Below are 19,894 nucleotides of genomic sequence, written 5' to 3' on the forward strand. Positions count from 1 at the left end.
ATAAAGAAAATGAGAGGACAAAAATTTGCTTAGGTGGCAGTGCCCGTGTAGAAGGAAGGTGGTGAAACCCCATGAAGAAGTAGAGTGAGAGGCACTCCACAGGCAGACAGGTCACTCCTGCTGAATATTAGAGAGCCAGAGTGATCATGAGCTACTAGAGATCCCATAGTTGCTAACAGACGTGACAGGAAGACAGAAAAATGCTCAGCATATCTCAGTGGGCACTGATGGAAGATTGCTATGATGGGGAGTCAGATAGTAACCTCTTTTGCTGGTGTGTCCGTGTAAGCACCTAGGAGCAAGGTTAGATGGTAGTGAGAGAGAAAAGAGAGACACTGAAATGGAGAAAGGCCAATTCTAATGCATTTTGTCCTTGGGTTTTTATTACTTTTATTAAATTAATTTTAACTTCCTCATGGAGCACATTATCATGGATTATTTATTTATTAGAAGACTGCACTGCACTTTTTTGGAAAACTGTTTTTAATAAAAGCACTCTGGCATTTTGCACATACTCTTGTATGTGTCTTTATGTTACTGGCTCATCTCGGTTCATGACTATCAACAGTCCCGGGTTCAAGGTTTAGGGCAGCTACAACCAACCTGGACCATCACAGCTAATTCATCGGTCCTCCAGTAATTAATATGGTGTTGCAGTATAACTGCTTTCCAAATTAAATCTCTCTCAAGACAAACTCTAGTTTACTTAGGAAAAAGATTTATTACAAAGGTTCTAGACCTTGGACCTCCACATTGATTTAAAATTTTGAATGTTGACTATTGATCTTGTTTTTGTATTTCAAGTATTCTCACCTCTAGCCTGCTATTTGACTTCAATTTTCTCTTTTCTTTATTCGGTTTTTCATCTCCTGGTTGTTAAGTCATTGCCTTTGTTAGCTCAGGTCTCTTTTTTTTTTCAAGACACAGAAAACTTTAGAGGCTTTGATAATGGATGACTGAGTATTGCTGTAAATTTACTAGATATCACAAAGAATCTAAAATACGATGGAAAAAATGACATAATTTATACATATACACGTTTGTGAAACATATATTGATCAATACTGTCATTATAAACTTGTACAGTGCATCTAGTAGACTTGCTACAACACTGCTTTGATACAAGAAAATGGGAATTTCCAGTGTTTATGGTATAACTCCTGTAATGCACTTAAAATAGCTATCAAAATCTAATTTCAATACTAGCAACCCCATTTCTAGTCATGGGGGACTTTAGCCAGATAACATCAGAATGTGCTGTCACTCATTTCAAATAAAAACAGCTCTATCAGATACAAGACTTTTAAAGATTACCTCTTATTGTCACTAGGAAGCCAAAGATCATTTCAAATTCATATAAAACTCTTATATTTAAATAGTTCATATAGTGCCTGTCACAATTATCATCAAACTAAAAGACTTAACAACTCAAGTGATGACAGTGTTGTGCTTCAGATGCAAAACATATATTGCAAAAAGAGTGATGGACATTATAAAGAAACACATTTAAAAATAAACCACCATGAGGTGAAGGAAATCAGGGAGAGTGACAAGCACAAAAACTGTCAAAAACGTCAATGGGCTCACCGATGCGGTATAAAAGCATAAAGGATTATTTGGGAGAATAGTTGATTATTTTTTAATAAAAAGCAGTCTTTGTTAGTTTAATGTTCTCCCTTTCTTATTTCTGACTAAGAAGTGACAATAAAATCAACTAAGGTTTGTAGCCCTACTGACTCTACTTAACCTTTAAACTGCCACATACTTGAGGGTTGATGCACCCCTGGATGCCATATACTTTTTCTTGCTGGACTTTTTAAGTAAACGTCATAATTCACAAAGAAAATGTGAAATTTTAACAGAACACATATTTTGTTTCATGCAAAGAACATCACAATTACTGCAACACCTATTATTTTACACATTGCCAATGAACTGTAAAAACTATTAAAAAAAACTCCAATAATCTGTTATTATATGTACAAGGTACAACTGATGAAATTCAGTAAATCACGGAGCCAACTGCACTTGAACTGGCTGCACGCAAGCACACAGAGGTAAGCACTGAAGCTTGCAGGCTAGTCTAGTGCAGCGGCTGAATCCCAGGGACAGTTATGCTGCAGTTCTGCTGGGGCCAGCAATGGTCATGAGCTGGCTGCTTAAAGAATATACGGTACTGACTGAACAACTCCGGCTAGCTAGCAAATTGTCCTAGGAAGGGACTATATCCGGTTGCAGCGTTCAATTAATTAATTAATTCAATTATACTCGGCTCCTGCGTGCTGGCAAATTGCACTGAGACACGACTACAGCCAGTTGCAGCATCCAATCAATATACGTCGCCAAATATAATCGGCTCTTGCGTGCTTCCAAATTGCACTGGAAACCAACTGTAGCTGGTTGCGGCATTTAACAAATATATTTTACCAAATATACTTGGCTTTGGCATGCTGGCAAATTGTATTGGGAACCGACTATAGCCGGTTCTGGTGGTTTAAGGGTTAACCACATGTTGCCCAGACTGTACAGTGTGGTGATTTTCTTAGTTTTTTGCCCCTCTAAATTTTATAGAAGCACTCACTCTGACCTCCTATCCCTATTGTTCTCCAACTTTTTTCTCTCCCTCCCATCAATGAACCTTCACCCATTTCATCTCCCACCTCTAGGCTCACTGATGTATTCATAGGGAATCAAATTTAAACTCTACTTCCAGGTCAAGAGCAGTTCTAAAAAGTGCATTCTGGAGGCCCAAAAGCCACTACACCTCTGAGTTGTCTTCTGCTCTTATAAGTTCAGGCCTTTGTGAAATTGTTTGGTTGTTCTGCAGTTTCAAAGAGATCACAGGATCATAAGACACTCTGGTGTCCCACCAGAGCACTATGGCCTTATTATCTCCGATAGAGGGTGAAGACTCTAGGCATCTGATGTACTTTCTGCCTTCAGAAAGTAGCCAAGGTTTGTGTCCTTTTAATATACTTCCTTTTGGAGTCCCATCTTTCCAAAGGCCATGATAATGAATGAAGAAGGTTCTGTTCATCTGCACTCAATTCAATAGTATAAAAGTGAAATATCTCTAAGATGACTTATGGGCGCCACTGTTCAGCTGATTGCTATGGGTTTTCCTCAGCTGCCAATTACTGGAATTGTCTGCTATATTCAGTAAAAACCTGCATGCTCTCTATCCTAGGAGTCATATTCTTTCTTTACGAGAGAGAGGAGGGACATTGGGAGAATGGACATCTGTCATGAGAGTACAAGTTAGAGGTGTGAGCACAGCGTAAATGCAAGCATAACATGGGGCATCATCAGCAACAAGGCAGGAGTTATGGTAACAGTTTAGATATTTTTGTATTATTTTTTATGTTACTCTGTATTTTTTGTTAATTTATTATTAGTATTATTATTAACTATTGTACTATATTATTTAAATGTTGAGCCTTTTTGTATGTACTATAGGTTGAACCACAAGAAATGAGACCACCATGAATCACACCTGAGGAACCATCCACCACCTTTATATTCTGGTGGGGTAGAGACCTTCCCTTGAGTTGTCATTGAGAGTTGTTTGGAGTTTATTGTAAGTAGAACTTTTGTTCTGTTATCTGTAGTTATTGAGTTTGTGTTTTGGATTGTGAATCTGAACTTGCAATGCTTTGGATTGCCTTTTTAGACAAATCTTTTTTGGGTATTTTACAAATATTTATTTTTAAAAAGATTCAACTTTGTCTTTTCAGAGTCAAAATCAATGTAAACTTGATGTACTTCCCACCCTATATAAGTACACAGAGACACAAAATAACTAGGCTCAGGACTCATAGTGTATATATGGTCTAAATAAAAGACAAGAAAGTGTGAAGAAACAGACAAAACCATGCAACACACTTACTATTTAAATAGGCAACATGCAAATGCAATACACTGTCATAATTACACAGAAACCCATTTAATGCATATTCCACAGATCAAGGCAGTGACTGATCATTTAACCTGATAGAGAAAGTGACTTACACATAAAGAGAGAGAGATTGTGGTCTAAAATGTTAGCGCAGGGTGTAATATGATGTGGAGTTTGACAGTCTGAGCAAAAAGTTACCACATAATCTGACAGAACTGGCTCTGATGCCATAGTATCTTTTTCTAAATGGAAAAGAATGAAGATTTCATGGGAGGGGGGAGACGGCTAAAGCACAATGCACCAGGCCTTACAGACACAGTGTTTTCATCCAGAGAAGAGAGAGACATTCCAATAATATTCTCTGCAGACCTCATTATTTTCATTAGCCTCTTTTAGTCAGCTCTCTTGCAGTTTTCATATCAGACCATAACAGTTTAAATTGACCACTGTAAAATATTGTGAGAATGGGATTTTAAGCCAGAGGTTTAAGGTTACCCTCTCCTTTGTATGGTATGTTTGTAGCATTTTTCTTTTTGAGCTGTCAAAGCCAGCTTCTCATTTTGAGACGTGCTTAGGCCAAAGCCTGCAGGTAGAAGTTGGAGAGCTGGCTAACTTGGGGTGGGCCTCTTCCGGGCAGGATGGTAAAGACCCTGGTTTACTCTGCGGTTCTTTTTAGAGTCCTCACACCCATTTTGCCATATCTGAGACTCCTTTTCACATCAGTGGAGTGTGACTCATTTGTCACTTAAATAATCTGTTGCCAGGCACTGCAGAACACCAACAAAGGTCTTGTGGCAGACAGGTCAAGAGCTGTTTTGGTGGAATGAGGGGGACCGTCACAATGTTAGGAAGGTGGTTTTATTTTTGAGGCTGATCAGTGTATACAGTAATCCCTCCTCTATCGCGGGGGTTGCATTCCAGAACCCCCCGCGATAGGTGAAAATCCGCGAATTAGAAACCATATGTTTGTATGGCTATTTTTATATACTTTAAGCCCTTATAAACTCTCCCACACAGACAGGCCACCAGCAATAAATACGTGCAATACAAGAAAAATTGTATACAGTAAATGTGTGTACAGTGACACTAAACGTACGTACATGTAATGTACTAAGTACCGTAAGTAGAAAATGAATTATGGTTACTCACCAACAATGAAACGATGACTTGTCCGATAACGATGAGTTTAGTTTTACTGCACAACAAAGGAGAGCGTTACAGCTCTTCTAAAGGAGCCTCTTCAAGTGACTGTGAAGCACCGCCATTGTTCTTCTTCCAGCAGTCTTCAATCCAGATTCCATCCAGACTACTGCCTTATTAAATCCACTTACAACTCGTTTTGCACCCTGGTTAAAAGGACACTGCGGCCGTAGATCTTATATTCCTTTCCTACTTTTTAAATAAAAAAATCGTAGCCTCAATGATGCCGTTATGGCGTCCTACAGAGGTGTAGCTTTTCCCTTCCTTCACCAAATCCAAAACTTTTTACCTTTTCGGCAATTGTTAACATCTTCCGTTGGCGCTTGGGCACGGCCCCTGAAGCAGTAGCAGGAGCAGATCGTTTTGGAGCCATAATGAAGGGCTTGACTATACACAAAGATAAACACAAAAGAGCACAAAAGTTAACTCTTTACATAGCGAAACACGTTGATGCTGAATGAGCAAGACGAGACTTCCTGGTTAACGCAGCAGAATCGAATTTGGCGCTCCATTGCTGAGCCAATCAGCACACAGGAACTTAACTGCGTGCTCTGATTGGTTAGCTTCTCAGCCATCCGCCAATAGTGTCCCTTGTATGAAATCAACTGGGCAAACCAACTGAGGAAGCATGTACAGGAAGTAAAAAGACCCATTGTCCGCAGAACCCATGTAAGCAGTGAAAAATCCGCGTTATATATTTAAATATGCTTACATATAAAATCCGCGATAGAATGAAGCCACGAAAGTCGAAGCGCGATATAGTGAGGGATTACTGTACACTCCATAATTGAATTGTTAAAATTAATTAACTTGCATATCTTTGGAATGCAGGAGGAAAACTAGACTACTTGGAGAAAACTCCTACATTGATACACTGGGAATATGCAAACACCATATTGACAACCATGAGTTGTGGGGTTAAGATCCAGGACAGCAGATCTGTAAGGCAGCAGAGCTAGCCACTGTGCCATAGCATCACAATGTATGTTGGGTGTGAAGATCTATATTTGGGGTATTACCTTTTATAATGAACACCATTGGAAATATCTTAAAATACAGCATGCTTGAACTGCTTCCAAAACTGCAAGCATTGCCATTGTGATAGATAGATAGATAGATAGATAGATAGATAGATAGATAGATAGATAGATAGATAGATAGATAGATAGATAGATAGATAGATAGATAGATAGATAGATAGATAGATAGATAGATAGACAGACACTGGACTGACTAAAAAGAAAGAAAACTTCTAACTTGGCTAAAGATAAGAAAGAGTAGTCACAGTGAGGTGTATAACTGAGCAAACAACCTCAAAGTCCAGTGAGGCATATTCAGAATTTTTATCACTAGACCATGCTGCCCTTAAGAGTAAATGAACTCAATATAGCAACATTATAAATAGTATTAAATGGCTTTAAAGAAATAGTACAAAACAATTCTGTATACCTATAAAGTGTGACTGTTACAGGGCACCACAGTCAGTTGAAGTAACATATTTATGCTTAAACAGTACAATTGTAGTCATGAAGCCACACTGCCTGCTTGAAAAAGGCAAAGAGTAGCAAAAAAATGTAAAGGGCCATGGACATCTAAGACTCTTTGTGTAGAATATGTAATATGTTTCTTCTTAAATCTTACACTCAGGTCCAAAGAGGGTTTGTATCAACCTGTACAAGCTGTAGGACATTTGTAGAGGTACAGTACCAACCAGGACTTAAATTAGGTTCCTAGCACCACTCCCTCACACTACAGAAATGACAAATGTAGTTTGTAATATGCCTTAGATTATTTTAAAGAAAATATGAAACACCAATAAGGGTATCCAGGCATAAGCACTGATTACAACATGAACTGAAAAACTGAAAAGAACCTTTAACTGCAAAACTGTTATTTGGTAAAGGCTAACATTAAAGTTTAGACTGACAGGGCACTTTTTATGAGACCAAGGACATCAGTTAGTATTGCAATGAAGAAAAACTTACAATAATATAAACGCTCTTGCCAGTTCCTGTAGGCCCAACAAACACAGTCGGCTTCTGATGTGTTATTAAGAGTTCCATCAGTGCAGTGTACCGGACTGTATCCAGGGTAGGTACAATGATTTCATTAAACTGCACATCCCGTGGGATAGGAAGAGCTGATTTAAGCTCCTCAGTCCATAGCTCCCATCTCCCAGCTCCCTGCAATGAAAGACAAAGTGTATAATTAGGTTATCAAGGGAGAAAAAAAAGCCTGCAGAGAGCTGCTGTGTTCCCAAGGCTATCACTCGCAGGCAGTTAAGTTGAAAATAATTGCTCCAGACAAAAAGGCCACCAAACATAAAAGAAGTCCAGTGTCTGACTTTAGCCTATTTATACTGTAATAGTGAATAAAAGGAAATCACAGAATACCAAAATCCTACACTAATTAATAGGTAGTTTAAAAAAGGGAGAAAAACTTGCACAAATGAAAAGGCATTCAGAATTTCATACTAAAGTTGATCAATCAATCAATAATTATTGGACCATTTAGACTCAGTTCGGAGTTGTAGATTGACTGAGGCTATCTTGGAAACAGGGCAGCAGTCAGTCCGAGAGCATATTCAAACTCACAATGAGCTACTTTTAATCAAGCCATTTCCTGCATCTGCCTTTTTAGTCAGAGTGCCATTGGGTCCTCAACTTAAGTTTGTCTGACCTGGATAACCCTGGTCAAAACAACAGTTAATCTCAGAGAACTCAAACACATGCAGGAACACCAAAGTATTATTTTAACCAGCAACCTTTTTCTACTACCTAGAGCATCATTCAATGCATATGGCACATGGTGTCTCCGTTGTATCTCCTTCACCCTGCCATCTTTTTTCTGCCTTTCCAGTTCTTTTTCTCCTTTCAGAAATCATGTCTCAGTCCTTTTCTCCCGGCTACATAAGATTTCCTATAAACCTTACCCTGCATCTCTCAGTGGTCCCAGGACCTCACATTATTCTCTCCTACTTGCTTTAATGCAGTTTTTAAAAATGACAAATTCTCATCAAGAAACCCCAATCATCAGTTTACTCAATTTAAGGTTGTTCATTTACTTCTTGTAATCTACATTTGATGGACTTTAGCTCAGATTCCCTTCTGTCACTTATTCCCCTGTGATGACCCAGGTATATTCATGCATATGTACTGGTTTTGTCCACCTGTGCTGACTTTCCAGTCTCTAATCTCTTGTTCACTCTCTTCATTGCTATCAGTACCTGTTCCTATATTGCCACATAGTTTTGTATTATTGGATCTTTCAGGCCTTGCTCTATCAGTGCACTAGCACAAATTCTTATGTCTAGGTGGAAGTCACCTAATCTAATTAATCTCACTGAAGAACTTTCTGTCCTCTGTCACACACACATGTGCATGGGAGGCAGCTAAAGGGTCTAAATGAGAGTAATTCCATGCCAGAACAGGGGGTGGCGGAGTGCACTGACCTTTTTTCTCACTTTCCAAAGACCATTCATGGGAAATTCTGCCTGGCCCTAATAATGTCACTTGCGCTTTACGGACCCTTGGATAACTTCACTTCTGGTGAAGAACCCATGAGCGAAGAGACTTCCTGTTCCAGCCCTTTTGATGACGTCGCGTCCAGGTCAAAACCTATGGAAGAGGACCCTTCCGCTTCCGCCCTCGATGACTTCATTTCCTTTTCTTGCCTTTAAAGCCACCATATTTGACATCCTAATCAGTTCTGTTTTGGACTCTGTTCTGAGCACATCAATTCTAGCAATTATTACCAGGGATTATTACACGGGTGGCTGCCCCAAACCTTTTTATGACTCTTGTGTCTGCTTTTTGTGACACCTTCTATCACAAACTGATCCTTCTGGAGTTGTCTGCATCATGGATGAATGGGGCAACCAGAGAGTCCATTAGTAACTGGGAATCAGCTGCCTTCACAGTTAAATTTTTAATGTGCAGGAACTTGTTTTGCATTTACTTCTTGGATAGTGTATAGTGCCATGGTTGGTTGGCACAGTGATGGTTCCTGGTGGTATGGCATGGGAGTAGGGGCAAGGGTGGGAAGGGGTGTGTTTCAGGGGTGTCTTGTGGAGTTATTTCATGTGTTAATTGTTACACATTTTGAAATATTAACTTATCTTAGAATTTGTTAAATAAAACAAACAATTAACCACAAAACACTACCAACAACCAACAAGACATACAGTACAGGCCAAAAGTTTGGACACACCTCCTCATTCAATGTGTTTTCTATTTTTTTCATGACCATTTACATTGGTAGGTTCTCACTGAAGGCATCAAAACTATGAATGAACACATGTGGAGTTATGTACTTAACAAAAAAAGGTGAAATAACTGAAAACATGTTTTATATTCTAGTTTCTTCAAAATAGCCACCCTTTGCTCTGATTACTGCTTTGCACACTCTTGGCATTCTCTCGATGAGCTTCAACAGGTAGTCCCTTTCTGGCCAATACTAGCTAAGATCTCTTTTGCACTTTTTTCACAGTGGCTATTGCTTTGCCATTCCCAAATATAGCTGTGACTGGTGAAGCATCTGGGCAATAGATGCTGTCTCCCCAATCTTAAGACACTGCATCTATTAACTCCTTCAGAATTATCTTATCAAGATTCTTGACGTTCCCCTAACAAGTCTTATTCTTGCACAATAGCACAGTTTTTGTGGATGGACTTCCCTAGGTAGATTTACCATACCATACTCTTTCCATCTCTTAATGGTTGATTTAACCGAACTCAGAGGAATATTCAATGACTTTGGTATTTCCTTGTCTCCATCCTCTGACTTGTGCTTTTAAACCACCTTTTCAATGAGTTGCTTGGAATGTTCTTTTGTCTTCAATGTGCAGGTCAGGCCACGAAACTGGCTCACCACAAGTTAGACCTTCTAGATAAAGTGCATTTACACTACAATCAACTGAATGGCAGTGTGTCATATTAAACAGGTTGAATACTTATGTCAGTCATTATCCAACTCGCTATATCCTAACACAGGGTCTCGGGGGTGTGCTGGAGCCAATCCCAGCCAACACAGGGTGCAAGGCAGGACCAAATCCCCAGGCAGAGTGCCAGCCCACCTCAGGCAATCAATTACTTTGTGTTTTACATTTGAAATTAAGTTACATTGCATTAGCAAGATCTGCTTATCCTTTGACAATAAAGAGTCTTTTTCTAATGATCAAAAAGCCAAATTTAATTCACTTCTGATTCAATGTTGTAAAACAATAAAATAGGAAAACTTCCAAGGGTGTGAGTACATTTTATAGGTACTGTGTAACACAAGATGCTTTGATATGAGTGAGAATTGGAGTACAAGTAGATGTGTGCAGTGTGCCAAATAATGGAGGTGTTTGTTTCTGGTTTGCATTTAGTGGGATACCCTAAAATGAGGTAATAGAGAAAGACATGTAAAAAAGAATAGATGCAAACACACAGTTGATATGAAGACAGTTGTTAGGTTGACTGGCAAGACTAACCTGATTCATTGCCAGTTAAAGTGTGTGTGTGCATGACAGAAGACATGCACCTCATCCAGGATGGTATAATGGCACTGTTTTTAACTGTGTAATGGAAAAAAAGGCTTAAAAAATATATTAATACATGGATGCAGGTATACTACAAACAGAAAGGCGTGTGCTATAGTGTGCGGCAGGAAAAAATCCATTCATTATGGGTTAGTGTGCTGTGAGGTGGATTGATGCCTTGTCCGATGTTGCTGGGATAAGAGTTCACCTCTTTGTGGTATTGACATTGGATGGATTAGTAATGTTAAAAACTATAAAAATGCTAAATGTAGTCAGAAAGATCTACCAGGAAATATTTTTTAAAACTAGACAACAATAATATATATGCTATTTAAAGGATCTTATCAAATAGAAAACAGGAAAATGAAATGAAGACTTTCAGTGTACATATGGAGGCACTTTTTCAATACATACATTTTTAAAGATCACTTTAACAGTATGAGAGTTAATTAAATACTGACAAATTTGCTGTAAGCAGTATGTAATAAAATTGTTTATTAAGTGAAACAACTCTGTCAATCACAAAAGCTTAATGATTGAAATGTAGAGTTCTAACAAAACTCCCAAAGTCACTTTTAAAAAGAAGATGGGTGCATATGAATTTTTGGTTCACTGAGTAGACACACTACTTACATATATAATGCATACAAAAATGTCCTCAGACTGCTGCCTGCTGTGTAAAAATCCCATTAAACTTGAAGGAGGATTAATTATAAAATGAGAAGAAAGTACACTTGAGGGACTTAGCTTTTGCCTAACTTTTTGCACTGATATCTTTTGGTATTTTCTCAGGAAAAGTCCCATGCTAATCCTATGAAGATCCCTCTTCTTTTTAAAGTCTGTATTATTAAATCTCTCATCACCTCAAGCTTTCTAGCATGCATAATCCCACAGCTTTCATGTTGGCATTTTTTATTCAGTGGACCTGGAAATTCACGTTATAGCTTGGATATTAAAACTTGCAGGCTTCTGATACTCCATTGATAACTCTGGCAGAATAAACATAAGCATAGGATTCCTGCTCTGGCCAAACTGGAAGAGGAAAGTTTTGAGATGTGTCAGCTGATAGTGGTCAATTCCAAAAACTCTCGTTCATTTCTCTACCACAAAACCAAATTATGCATTAAAAGATAAATCCTGGGCTCATGACTCAGTACTTCTGCCTCAGCAGCCTGTTTTAAATTGCTAGGAGACTGTTTATTGTATCTTATCTTATTAAATATTGAAAGCATATTGTTTCTGAGAGAAAAATGACCAGTCAAGGCAGAAATACAGTAGACTCAGAAAGTATTAAGTCTTCTTCACTTTCTGTGTTGCAGAATTAATTTTAAATAGATACATTTACAGTTTTTGCACATTAATTTACACTCAATCACCCATAATGATAAGGTGAAAACATATTTTCAGTAAGGTTTTATTCCAGAAATTGTTCCTGTTTTTAAAGTCCCAATCCAGGTAGCCGCAAGTGAGTACAGAACTAGGAAGAATTTTAAAGGCAAGTACTCAACTGGAAGGGGATGAAAGATGGGTGGAAGGTGAAAGCAGAAGGAGATCCGAGATGTTATACTTTAGTTGGCAAATGGACAAATGTAAGCAACAAGGAATGTACAGGGATACCCACAGCGGCTGTGGTGCTTCTATTGTTGTGTTTACTAATACCTCTTGTTCTCCAGTATTAAGGAACCTTCCATTATAATTATTTCAATAAAGAATGTGTTTCTTTTTGATATTTCAACCTCCCTGTAGTCATTTTGGGTTCAGGGACTGCTCAAAATGAACCCCTAGTGTTTTACAGTATACACAGTTTGTGTGTGTGCTTATGCATATTTCTGCATATACATTCGTGCATGCTGTTTTTCTGTTTGTTTAAATGTTGTTTGTGTTCATTCTGCTTTTTTTTTGGACTTCATTTGTAATTGACTGTACAGTGCATTAGGAGGTGTGCTTACAAAGAATAAATTCAACTTAATTGAATTGACATGACTGTCTGCTGAAAGTCCATAGTGCTTAAGATGCTTTGGAAGCACTAGGCTGTCTAGCATTCAAAACCATTTTAGGCAGGATCAGGGGAAAATGATTTTCTATCATGTGCAGCTTGCCTTAATATTGCATGCTGAGCTCAGTGGATTATCTAGATATATAAATAAGGCTGCAGGCTGTCATAAGGATCCAAGTGGACTTCACTTTGAAAACAGGAGGTTTCCTAATGCAGATGGTTTCAGTTAATCAAGAATGCTTCACACCAAATCATTTCAAGGGCTGAGTTTTCCTTCAGGGGTGCAGGCAGGCTGTTTATCACCAAATGTGCTATTAAAACTGGTCTGCACTTATTTGTTTAGCAAACTGTTTAATTCAAAGCTATCTGCAAATCACAAGTGTTAGAAGACAAATACCAAAGGAACAATATATGTGAAGTATCAGTTATTTGGTAAGTTAAAGCATCTTACTATACTGGCTTTAATTGTTAAATGATCATTATTATCAAGAACTTAAACTTTATGTTAGTGATCGAATGCTAACAGAAAAATTCCTATTAGCCCTGTTAACGAAAATATTTTACCCAACTGAGAGAGGTTCAACTGATGATTTTTTAAATAAAATTATTCACACATTACAAGTATATCAGGACAAAATAGAAACTTTGTTGTAATGGTGAGAGATTACACTTGTGGACCCAAATTGGAATCCAAAGATAATATACGCTTATGAAAATGAAATATATTGTAATATACCCCACAAAATATGTGGACATACCTTGCAATAAAATGTAAAATACAGTATATATGCTCAAATATATATTTTAAAGATTATATTTGAAATCAAATCAAATACAGTATATTATGTAATTGTTTTATCTGCTTAATCCAGACAGGGATGCCTTTGGGAGAAAGCTGAGGCCTATCACAGCTACCATTGGCCGTAAGGCATTGAACAGACCCTAGACAAGGCACCAGTCCATCGTAGGATGAACACAAACACACGTCCACACACCAAACACACACTGTACATTTTCCTTAATATATTGTAACAAACATATTTGCAAGTACAGTGTGTATAACAAACACTATATATATTGTATGTTCTTTTTTATGTTTCTGAAAGATCATTGATGGCTTATGTTTCTACCTGGAAAACAAAAAACACAGGCTTCCCAAAGAATCCCATTTATTGGTGTCAGCACATGTACAGTAGAATGTGATGTATTCCATTCTGAAACATCTACTGTAAGCCTAATATCTTTCAACATTTCAAGAATAAATCTTTAAAACTTTAGCAATTTGTTAAATGTACATCTTTTAATATTAGCTTCTAGAGATAAATAAATCTACTGTCAGGCTAACAATTTATATTATAAATACATCTCTAATATTAGAGCATCTGTTCCTAAGCACATTTTCTATTAGTGAAAAGTTAATACAGTACAGCCCAAGAATACAGCACATATCACTTTGTCTCTCTCTCTCTCTCTCTCTCATTATTTCCTTCTTTCCTTCCTGACTTCCTTCCTTCTTCCTCCTCCACTGACAAACCTCATCCTGCTTCATCCCAACTCTTACTCCCCTCTATAAGGCAGTTGGCTCTTTTTAAGCATCACCCAGGAGTACTCCCGGTGGCTTGCTAGAGAGGTCTGGAATTACTTCCAGGTGTGGCAGAAGTCAAAAATGGGGCTCTGCAGCTCCCCCTGGCGGCATCCACGGAATCCAACAGGGCTGTGCTGACAAATAGTAATTCCCATACAGCCCTGTTGGAAACTGAGGCGCCATTGCAACCCAGTGAGACTGCCAAGTAGCAGTCCAGGGGAGATAGTGCCCTTCAAAAGCCATCTCTCCTTGTCTCCTTGGCCAGGTAAAGATGCTGGCCATCCCTCACAACTGCAACATTTTGTAGTATATTTAAATTTGAAGCTGAAGTATATTGTAACCTATTTTAAAATATATTCATATTGATAGCAATACATTTTATATATATTGTGAGATGTGGCTGGCTTGTCATCCCGGCCAATACCCCCAGGCTGCCAGATGGAGCCCTCCCTGCAGTATGGAGGTGCCCCGAAGACCAGCAGGGAATCATGGACTATGTAGTTTTTATCCTCAGCCCTGCTGGATACCACAGGGGCCGCAAGAGGGAGCTGCAGGGAGGACCAAAGACTTATTTGTGCCCTATGACTAGGAAGTTCGTCAAGGGAAGAGCGACGGGCTTCTGGGGTGAAGAAAAAAACTTTTAACTGACCCGATACAGGATCACATGGACTGGGGATTGGGAACACTTCCGGGTCAGGGAATATAAAAGGACTGTGAGAGCTCCCAGACGGCGAGCTGAGCTGGGTGCAAGGGTGGCAACGCATCTGGGAGTGGAGGATTGGTTTATTGTTTGTATTATTGTGATTATATGAGTATAGTGGAGGAGAGGGTGTTTTGTGCACTGTGGAAATTTAATAAAGTCAAGTATTGGACTTTTACCTGTTGTTTGGAGTCATGGACAGGGGTTCAAGGGAGCGAGAGCGCCCCCTATCTGTCACAATATATATATATATATATATATATATATATATATATATATATTGTCGAAGATGGCTTGGGTGGCAACCCGGCCGGGACGCCCAGGAGGACCAGAGGAGGGCTTGCACCTTCCCCAGACCATGTGGGGGCGGCCGCCCTGGTACCTTTGGGGGCCACGGGTACAGAGCTTTGAAGCTCAACCCTGTAGGGGCCCGTGGTCACCACCAGGGGGCATCCCAATGCCTACAGAGCCCTGGACCTCAGCATTTCTGCCACACCCAGAAGTGCTGGGGGTAAGAGGAGCAGGGACACCCTGAGTACTTTCAGGGATGCAGCCGACACTTCTGCCACACTGGGGTGTGTCGGTGGAAGAATGCCAGGACACACCTGGAGCACATCCGGGGAACCATAAAAGGGGCCGTCTTCCTTCATACAATGGCTAGAGTCGGGAGAGAAGAGAGCTTGGTGGAGAGGAGCGGAGGCAGCCTGAAGAAATGACACAGGCATTGTGTTGTGGCCAGGACTTTGGGGACTGCACTTACTTGTAAATATGGCAAATCAACGTGTGTTGGGTGAAGCCAACGTGTCCGCCTGTCTGTGTCCGGTCGGCTACGCAATATATATATATATATATATATATATATATATATATATATACACATATATATTTGTATATATATATTAAACATATTTCATTTCTGTAAGGGCAGCACCACCCAGGTGGAAGTGGGACCTTGAAAAAATAATGATTTAAATCTTTGATTAAAGAAAGGTTTAAGTATGTTGAGTGGAAACTAAACCCAGATTACCTGCTTGGAAGGCAAGTGTACTAATCATTGCACCACACCACAAAAAACAAAACAGATTTCAAAACCCAGTATTAAAATAAGTAGACAAACTAATAGCCCGTTTGCCTCTGCATGGGAGTGAGCCTCTGCATATTTGTTAGGGATATTCGTCCATCATCCCATTCTAGTATAATAAGCACTCCCTTTATCTCCTATCTCTCGCTCTCCAGACACTGACTTCCCTTCATCCAACCAGCATGGCCCTCGCCCAACTTCAGACTCAAAAATGAGTTCACTTCTTGCCCAACATCAGAATCACTTATGTGGACAGGGAAGCCTAAAATCTGCTCATGGACATCAAAATAAAAGTAGTTGCATTATACCCTGGAATCCCTGCACTATTGAGCGTGTAGTTCTTATATCTATCTATGGCTCACGGATGACATTTTAGACTTCATAAATTTGAATCTTCTGCCTATATTCACAAGCAGCATGCAGCCTAAAGCTACACAAAATCCGAAAGTGAATACTGTACTCAACATGTGGAAATGAAAGCAGTAAGTATGTAGATAGTAATAAACATATATTGGAAACTTCAGTTTGGACAACCCACATATCAAATACAGATTTTTAGATGGATGCAGATGTGTGTGCTTATAATAGTATTACAGTTTTTAATACAGTTTACATTTAATTCAATTTGGAGATATGTAAGCACACAATCATTTAAGCATACAAGTTACACATAAACACGAATCAGCCACAACATTGAAATGACTGACAGGTGAAGTGAATGATATTTCTTGTTACAATGGCACCTGTCAAGAGGTGGGATATATTAGGCAGCAAGTGTACAGCCAGTTTTTGAAGGTGATATGTTGAAAGCCAAGAAGATTGGGCAAGTGTAATGATCTATACAATTTTGGCAAGGGCCACATTATGATGGCTGGATGACTGGGTCAGAGTATCTCCAAATACAGTAGGTCTTGTGGGATGTTACCAGTTTGCATTGGTTAGTAACTGCCGAAAGTTGTTCACGTTGTGGTTTGATCCCACAAAAGAGCTACTGTTGCTGAAAAACATAATACTGGCCATTCGAGAAAGGTTTCAGAACACACTGCATCACATCTTGCTGTGTATGGGTCTGCGTAGCCACAGACTGATCAGACTGACCCCTGTGACCCACTGAAAGTGCCTACAGTGGGCACATGAGTGTCAGAACTGGACTGTGGAGCAATGTAAAAGGTGGCCTAGTCTGATAAATCATGTTTCCTTTTAGATCATGTCAACAACCAAGTACATTTGCATTGTTTAGCTGGAGAAGAGATGGCAGTAGGATGCACTATAGGAAGAAGGCAAGCCGGCAGGGACAGAGTGATGCACTGAGCAATGTTCTGATGGGAAATGGTCCTGGCATTTATTTGAATATTACTTTGAAATGTACCAACTACCTAAAAATTGTTTCATACCAACAGGGCAATGGTATTCCTTAATGGTGGTGGCCTCTTTTAGCAGGATAATATGCCCTGTCACACTGTAAATATTGTTCAGGAATGGAACAAAGAGTTCCAGTTGTTGACTTGGCCTCCAAATTTCCCAGATCTCCAACCGATCGAGCAACTGTGAGATGTGTTGAAAAATGTTTGATCTATGAAGGACTTATAGGACTTAAAGATCTGCTGCTAATGTCTAGGTACCAGACACCACAGGACACCTTCTCAGGACTTGTGGAGACTAGGACTCGACAGGTCACACGGTAGGCAGGTGGGTATAATGTTGTGGCTGACTGGTGCATATATAAGAACGTAGGTATACAAGTTTTTTATTTATTTTCTCAACCTTTTTTTGTGCTTACAGCTGTAAGCATTTTGAACCTGTCCAACATCACAGCCTCCTTTCCCTGGATGACAGGACATGTTACAGGTCGTTTCCCTTAAACCTTCAACCTCATTCACCAGCCAGAGGGTTATGTTGCCCTGTCAGTGGCTTAGCTGTCTGTATTTTAGCATCACTCAGAAATGCTTCTACCCACATCACATTATAAACAGGACATACAGCTCCTCTATAGCAGTCACAACATTACCACACTGGTATTGTAGAAATTCTCCTGTGCCTGGTGTGATTTTCTCTCTCTCTCCCCCTCCTTCTCTGTTCCATTTAGGCTTTATGTTGGATTTCCTTCTGCCCTTTGCCAACCAGGTGACAAACTTGACCCTAGTAATCTCTTGCCAGCCTACCATCCATTGATGTCTCTACCCTACAGCGTCAACCGTGTGATCAAAGCTGCCATCATTGTGTTTTTAAGAGGTAGCTCCTGAAGTGATAAAGGAACTACAATATGTCAACCTGGTGATGCCCTTGCTCCTGATGACTTTTTGTAAGCCAGGTTTCCTTTAGACAGATAAGGCAGAAATAATCAGGGTCAGGCTCAGGGCTTCAGAATTGGGACCAGGATGTTTTTTGCTTTTCCATCTCTTCATCCACTTTGTACACACACTCTTTTCTCATTTAGGGTTCCTAAGAACTAGATTCTTAAACTGGACTAATTCTTGAACTGGAGACCAGTCCATTGCAGAGCACACTCATGTGACACAGCAACAGAAACCATATAGTTGGTATGAAATAGGAAATAGAATTTATACAGTGCACTATTCTTAAATTAATGAAGCAAGCCTCATAAGTCATATCAGTTAGAGGCATTTGAGAGGACGGGCAATATCTTAACTTGGTTCAGGTGGTTCAGTCAAAATTAGCAGTTTCCATTATTTTCTATTCACTTGTCGCTCACTTAGTGGCCACTGGCATTTTGCTCCATCAAGACAGTATACTGCTCAACCAAGCTTAAGCAAGATTTATTTGTCATTTGTTTATTAATTTGTTCACTCATGTGATCAGGACTATCCAATGTATACAGTGCCCACATATATCTGTCAGCAAAACCCTGTTTCTTAGCGAAAAAATGATAAAAGGAAAAAGAGCAGATAAAAATTTTGAGTGACGGAAATGGAGATTTAAAAACACTTTCAGTAGACAAGCAGGTAAAATACACAATAAACACACTTACCTCTTTAACAAACCTGTACTCATAGATGTTTTTATCCTTGGGCAAGGGCACAGTGAGCTGCTTAGCTGGGGGCTCCACATGGTGCAGGATGTTAAAGCGCATCCTTGTCTCTTCACTCAGAGGGCCTTCCAGCAGCTCACGCAGCAGCTTGTCAAACTTTATTCTGCCATCTTCATGGCAGCTGGCTCCCACTGACCACACAAGGGAAAAGACAAAAATCCCCTGCAAACAAATCAATGCCTTTGTTTATTCTTATGAATTCAAGAGCTTGGCTTCCAGGTGTTTTAACAGGTACAGAAGTTGTGAGACACAAAAAGTGACATGCTAGTTACAAAAAACACTTGACATCCTGGTATAAACAGGCACAAACAATAGCTCAATGCTTAAAACAAACAAAACAGCAGCACATAAGTATTGATGTGAACAGAGCATTTATTGTAGCTGACATCAGGTTATTAAAAAATGTAAGACCATAAAATGCTGCCCTAGAATACAGTCAATGTACTTCTGGAGGAAAACATACATGTTAAAAGGATTAACAATGAGCAAAGGAGTTTTATTACTAAAGCAGCCAAAGTGGTAAATACTTGTAATATTTTTATTTTTATACTGTATTGAGGATTACTTGTGTTCTGTTCTGTGTATTGTATTGTATTGTCCCCCTTCTTTTTGACAACCACTGCACGCCCAACCTACCTGGAAAGGGGTCTCTTTTTGAACTGCCATTCCCAAGGTTTTTTCCATTTTTTCCCTACAAGGGTTTTTTTTCTGGGAGTTTTTCAAGGCTGGGTGGCTAGCAAGAGGAAGGGCCTGTTAAAGCCCATTGCGGCACTTCTTGTGTGATTTTGGGCTATGCAAAAGTAAATTGTATTGTATTGTATTGTATTGTATTGTACTGTAAAGATGCTAAGGAATTAGATTTTAAGC

The 19,894-nt window shown here is 39.3% G+C and overlaps 1 protein-coding gene across 1 annotated transcript in view; it reads right to left on the bottom strand.

The window, feature by feature from the left end:
• Window positions 1-19,894, bottom strand: part of dnah7 (dynein, axonemal, heavy chain 7) — a 422,487-nt gene that overhangs the window by 227,750 nt on the left and 174,843 nt on the right. Inside the window, exons 31-32 of the mRNA XM_039755900.1 lie at window positions 18,968-19,189; window positions 7,081-7,278 (exon numbers count right to left, since the gene is read on the bottom strand). Of these exons, the coding sequence (XP_039611834.1) occupies window positions 7,081-7,278; window positions 18,968-19,189 (420 nt within the window). The remainder of the gene's footprint in view (window positions 1-7,080; window positions 7,279-18,967; window positions 19,190-19,894) is intronic.

This window comes from Polypterus senegalus, chromosome 6 (assembly GCF_016835505.1).
Source record: "Polypterus senegalus isolate Bchr_013 chromosome 6, ASM1683550v1, whole genome shotgun sequence".
NCBI classification, from domain to species: Eukaryota; Metazoa; Chordata; class Cladistia; order Polypteriformes; family Polypteridae; genus Polypterus; species Polypterus senegalus.